The sequence below is a fragment of the Sinocyclocheilus anshuiensis genome, unplaced genomic scaffold (assembly GCF_001515605.1).
Source record: "Sinocyclocheilus anshuiensis isolate Anshui unplaced genomic scaffold, SAMN03320099.WGS_v1.1 scaffold855, whole genome shotgun sequence".
Classification (NCBI taxonomy): Eukaryota; Metazoa; Chordata; class Actinopteri; order Cypriniformes; family Cyprinidae; genus Sinocyclocheilus; species Sinocyclocheilus anshuiensis.
This window is the reverse complement of record NW_015547664.1, coordinates 241,541-247,890: the sequence shown is the minus strand read 5'-3', so window position 1 is coordinate 247,890 and position 6,350 is coordinate 241,541. Positions and strand designations below refer to the sequence as shown.

The 6,350-nt window shown below is 41.7% G+C and overlaps 1 protein-coding gene across 1 annotated transcript in view; it reads left to right on the top strand.

Moving 5' to 3' along the window:
* Positions 1–5,113: 5,113 nt before the first annotated feature.
* The window catches only part of LOC107702491 (metallophosphoesterase 1-like), a 7,847-nt gene continuing 6,610 nt past the window's right edge, over positions 5,114–6,350 (top strand). The window contains exon 1 of the mRNA XM_016504838.1: positions 5,114–5,140. Coding sequence (XP_016360324.1) covers positions 5,114–5,140 — 27 coding nt within the window. The remainder of the gene's footprint in view (positions 5,141–6,350) is intronic.

Genomic DNA, 6,350 nt, shown 5'->3' with positions numbered 1-6,350 from the left:
CAGCACTGACGTAAGCCTTCCTCTGCTGTTCCTACATTGCATTTATGTCCTCACTGTCACCACTCTCATCCTTTATTTTGGTCAGCTTACTTCTGACTGCATCAGTGTATTTCTTCCTGGTTTCCTCATCCTTCAGTCGCTCAACATCCAGTCTTGGTTTGGCATTCTTCTAGTTCCTGTTTGTGCTGAGTCGCAGCCTGATTCTCGTTTTCACCAAATAATGGTCACTGTTCACATCAGCACCTCCACTGCCCGCTGATCATAAGGTGGTCGATCTGGTTCTTCACCGTTCCATCTGCTGATACCCATGTTGCTTTGTGAATGTTCTTGTGCGCGAATAATGTGCCAGTTATGATGAGACCATTGATCTCGCAGAATTCACACACCCTCTCACCGTTGTCATTTCTAACTCCAAGCCCTTGAGTGCCCATTATACTTTCATATCCGTTGTTATCTTGGCCAACCTTGGCATTCAAGTCCCCCATAATAATGATTATGTCTTGCCTGTTGCATTGGTCTACAGTCTGCTGCAGCATCTCGTAGAACTGTTCTTTCTCCTCATCAGCTCGCTCATTGAGTGTGGTATACGCCTGGATTATAGTCAGTCTCCTGAATCGAGAATAAAATCTTGCTGTGATTATCCTACTGCTGACAGGTGTCCACTTTATTAGTGCCTTCCCTGCTTGTTTACTGACTAGTATGGCAACTCCACCTTTATGCAGCTCCTCATCTCCTGCATATAGCACTGTTTGTCCTGTTGCCAGCTTCTGTCTGCCTGCTTCTGTCCATCTGCACTCGCTGATCCCAAGCAGGTCCAACTTGTACTGATCCATCTCTCTGGCGATCTGTGCAGCTGCCCCCGCTCTGTACATACTCCTGACATTCCAGTGTCCGATGGAGAGTTCTTGTTTGGGTGTTACTATAGATGTCATCGGATGTTGAGCTTCCCGAAGGCTTTGACCCCACGCCGTCTTGCTGCCATCACTGGCCATCTTAGCTTCACCCTGGTTACTTCTATCTGTAATGTCCATGGTATCTGTAATAATCATTTTTGATGGGAGAAGGTTGTTAGCCTGCTGCCCAACCCCTTTACTAGGCGGACCAGTGGGTTTTTGTCAGGGTTCCTTCCCTTAGACCATGTTGGTTCACGACACCTTATTCCATATTATTCGTGTACCCCCACACGAGGGATCCCCTATCCACCACCCAGGGGACGCGCCTCTACGCTGTATGGTCTCCGCGCGAGGGGAGGAGGACAAAGGAGGGAGGAAAATGTTTTAAAGAGCATGCGAGAGTTAGGAGAATTTCTAATTTTGTTGTGATAGTATGTCCTTTTAGCAGTGGAGACATTAGCAGAGAATGAAGAGAGGAGTGATTGATAGATATTAAAGGGTTAGTTCACCCAAAAATGAAAATTAGCCTGTGTTTTACTCAAAGCATCCTAGGTGTATGTGACTTTCTTCTTTCAGATGAATCCAATCGGAGTTATATTAAAAATTGTCCTGTCCCCTCCAAGCCTTTCAATGGGGGTAAGCGGGTGTTGGTTGTCAACAGTTCAGAAGACGTGAAATAAAGTGCGTGCATCCATAATAAAACGTCCCTCACATGGCTCCGGGGGGTAAATAAAGGCCTTCTGTAGTGAATCCATGCATTTTTGTAAGATAAATATCCATATTGCAAACATAATAAACACCTTTTTTGTCACTTCCGCTGACTGTCATACACTGAAGCCATTCCGGCGGATGACGTAGGACGTTGACGTTGCGTGATAAGTGACGAACGCGGAGACAAAACAACACGCCGCTCATGAATTAGAAGCACAAAACAAGGATTTGTAAAGAAAAATTTCGGAGGATATAAGCCAAGAGGAGACTGGTTTTCCTTTGCTAAAGGAAACTTTGTTTCCTTTGCTCCTGCATTTCTCAGAGGCGTGTGCACGACCATCATGTCCTACGTCATCCGCCTGAATGTCTTCCGCGTACCACAGTCAGCGGAAGTGAGGAAAAAAGTGTTTATTATGTTTGAAATATGGATATTTATCTTTCAAAAATGCATCGATTCGCTACAGAAGGCCTTTATTCACCCCCCGGAGCCGTGTGAGGGACGTTTTAATACGGATGCACACACTTTATTTCACGTCTTCTGAACTGTTGACAACCAACACCTGCTTACCCCCATTGAAAGGCTTGGAGGGGCCAGGACAATTTTTAATACATCTCCAATTGGATTCGTCTGAAAAAAGAAAGTTACATACACCTAGGATGTTTTTAGGGTGAGTAAAACACAGGCTAATTTAAATTTTTGGGTGAACTAACCCTTTAAGGTCAGTAGGATTTTGTGATTTGCGCCATACTCTTTCTGCAGCTCTGAGCTTAGAACGATACTCACGGAGAACATCAGATAGAAAATTGGCAGAAGAGGTGGTACGAGCTGGCCTGGAAGACAAGGGGCAGACGGTGTCTAAACAAGACGTAAGAGTGGAGCAGAAAGTATCAGTAGCACTGTTAACATCAAGAGATGATAACTGTTCAGGGCGAGGAAGCGAAGATGAAACCATAGTAGATAGCCGGGAGGCTGAGAGTGAGCGTAGGTTACGTTGAAAAGTGACATGTGGAGGGGTATGTCAGGAACCATTTTGAGGTTAAGAGTGAGGAGGAAGTGATCCGATGTGTGCAGTGGAGTAACCAGCACATGATCAGTGGAGCAGTGTCGTGTGTAAATAAGGTCCAGTTGGTTGCCTGATTTGTGAGTAGCCATAGTTAACACTATACTCGCTTGAGTGACATGACTTGCCTTAAAGGGACTTTGGTAATACAGACCCTCTCATCTCCCAATAGTAAAACAATCTCTGTAAAAACATCTCAACTTTTCAGAATGCCGCTTTACAGGGATGTAGCTGTACAGGGATACCAATTTTTAAATATATTTACTATAAAATTAGTAGCAGAGCTACTGTAAGCGATTTTCAGTGCTGGAATCCATTTATCCTTTGCTGAAACTTCCACGTCGTCATGGTGAGCGCAGGTCACGGCTGCTTAGCAACGGCAGCGCTCTCGAGCACTTTGGAAAGTAGAAAGCGCCACAGCTTGCGTTTTCCACGCGTTTTTAGGTGTGACATGTGAACGGCCCCTTAGGCAATATTTTTTCTCTTGAATGATCAAGATGCGAATTTTTCTAACACTAGTAGTTTGTCAGTACATAACCAGGCAATGTACTTTTTGAATCATAATTCTTGAACAGTGGTTCTTAATCCTGGCCCTTGGGACCCCCCTTATTTAACACACCTTACTGAGATAATCAGGTCATTAGAAGAGAGCTCCATAAACTGAACTGAATGTGTCAGATAAGGTAGACATACAAAATGTGCAGAGTGGGGACTGCGGAGCACGCCACGGAGGCAGCCATCAGCATCGGCGCCATCTTCGATTACTGCTTGATGATGACTTCCGCTTCTGAGAAACCCTGAAATGTGAAAAGGTTCCATTACTTGGCTGCAGTTTCAGTTCAACAAAACATAGTTTTAAAAAGGTTTTAGAGTTTAAAAAGTTAGAAGGCCACGTGAACATTATTTATTTTTCTGTTTTTCTTATTATTTCATCTTTACTGTGTAATTCTATGTATGTCTGCACTATCATGTATGTTTGCACTATGTGTGTACTTCTGCACTGGAAGCTCCCGTCGCCAAGTCAAATTCCTTGTGTGTAAACATGACATGACTTGACTTGACTTAGTATATTGTGTGAATAAGGTTAATTAATTTGAAAATTCCACCACTCTGCAAAAACATATCTGTGGTGTCCAACCTTTTATTCTTCACATGTATTTAACATAATTAACAACAGCAATACAAACATTCTAAAGGTTGAAGTGGACTCCAACTTGTTAACTTAAATTATGTTGTCTTTTTCTGAGGTAAATGTCATTACGTGACAATTCACAAGCTGATTTATGGATGGTATAAATCAGGGGTCGGCAAGCAAGTTTGGCATTGGGCCAAAAAATTTTTTGCCACTAGATGGCAGGCCAGAAAATAGTCAAAGGATCATTTAAGAAATTAATTGATGAAAATGCAACTAGAATTGCCTGTGGCAGACTGTTACAGTGTCTTTTGTAAGTGGTAGTGAGCTGTTACTCTGTGTTAAATCCTGTAGGAGGACAGTCATTAACAAAAAGACACATTTGTGTTGTGGTGTCTGGCAGAGTATGTGAGCGGAGTGGAGCATCAACAATTTCCCCTTCGCGTATCGAGCATTTAATAATCACTCTGCTCCGGGTTCACCATTTCCCGCTCCCGCTCCGCTCCTCGCAGAAACACCACTCTGCGGCTAAAGTATTTCAGTATGTATGAAATATCACAGTTCAAAATAACAGCAGAGTTTCAAAGTGGCTTATTAGAACACTAGTGTTCAAACTTTTGTCCTACCATATGACAAGCTAATAATATGGTTGTCAGCATTAAAAGGTATAATTGCTGCTTTTTGCGGTGCAAATTTTGTTTGTGATGAAAATAACAGTACGTTTACATCAGATATTTTACATACGGATCGATGCATTTCTTACAGATTTCTGCTCATTCGAAATCGGATACAGATGTAGCACTGTAAGATTACATTTGTTTGAATGTATTATTAAGAGAGCGATTGCGTGTTATAGTACTTGTCTAATAACATGGTTGTCAGCATTAAAAGGTATAATTGCTGCTTTTTGCGGTGCAAATTTTGTTTGTGATGAAAATAACTACGTTTTTGTCAGTTTTACCTACGGATCGATGCATTTCTAACAGATTTCTGCTCATTCGAAATCGGATACAGATACATTTGTTTGAATGCATCATTGAGAGAGCGATTGCGTGTGAATAAGTACTTGTACTTAATACTTGTTTAAATCATGCTTTCAGCTGAAAATATTCAGTATCTAGAAGGAACAAATTCCTTGAGAACTACAACTTCCCACTCATGTCCATTGCTGTCATCATAGCTTCACATTCTTTCTGATTTGAGTGATCCTTCTCTATCAAGCTAGCTAAATATGTTTAACATGTGAATTCTTGCTAAATATGCAAGAATTCACATATTTTCACATTTTCGGGCCATTGGCATGAATTGTACTCATGATGGAGCGGTGGTGGAACGCTCTTGGAGTGAGTGAAAACCACGATGCTCCGACCTTTAAAAAATCCGCTCCTTGCTCCAGTCAAAATCACACCGCTCCACTCCACGCTCCGCTCACATACTCTGATTAAGTCAAAATCACACCGCTCCACTCCGCGCTCCGCTCACATACTCTGATTATGAGTAACTGTTGCTGTCATGACAGATCTATTTCAAAACCAGCCGCTATCAAAATAATCTGGCTGCGGGCACGGGCCATCTTGGAGTGAGTGAAAACCACGATGCTCCGACCTTTAAAAAATCCGCTCCTTGCTCCAGTCAAAATCACACCGCTCCACTCCACGCTCCGCTCACATCCTCTGATTATGAGTAACTGTTGCTGTCATGACAGATCTATTTCAGAACCAGCCACTATCAAAATAATCTGGCTGCAGATATTATTGCTGGCGGTCCAGTTTTGGCCCTCGGGCCGCCTGTTGCCGACCACTGGTAAAAATGATTGGAAATAATATTTCATGTCTTCAAGTCCATTCACAATTTGTAGACACAATGTTTTTATTGCTGTTTTAAAAGTTAAATACATGTGAATAATGAAAGTCTAGATGCTTTTGTGGAGTAGGTAGTGGTAATTGACCCTATTCATGCAATAAACGACTATATTCTAAAAATATTACAACGATTAATCTTCTATTGCTGCGACTTCACTCAAAATACTACGACTTTATTCTCAAAATATTACAACTTTAATCTTGTATTGCTACAACTTATTCTCATAATTTTGACTTTATTCTTAAAATATGACTTTAATCGGTAACACTTCATAATAACTTTCATTAACAAATCATTAACAAACATTGTATAATGCTTAATGGATCATTAGTTAAAGGGGTCATATGATGTTGCTAAAAAGAACATTATTTTGTGTATTTGGTATAATGAAATGTGTTTATGCGGTTTAAGGTTAAAAAAACACATTATTTTCCACATACTGTACATTACTGTTTCTCCTCTATGCCCCGCCTTTCTGAAACGCGTCGATTTTTACAAAGCTCATCGGTCTGAAAAGCGAGGTGTGCTGTGATTGGCCAGCTATCCAGTGCGTTGTGATTGGCCGAATACCTCAAGCGCGTTACGCCCTTTACCATACTGTGATGCCATGACCCGGCCGGAGCGACGAGACAAAAACATTAAAACCCATTATAAACGAGGCATTTGTTGCATCCAGTGGGGACATAATTA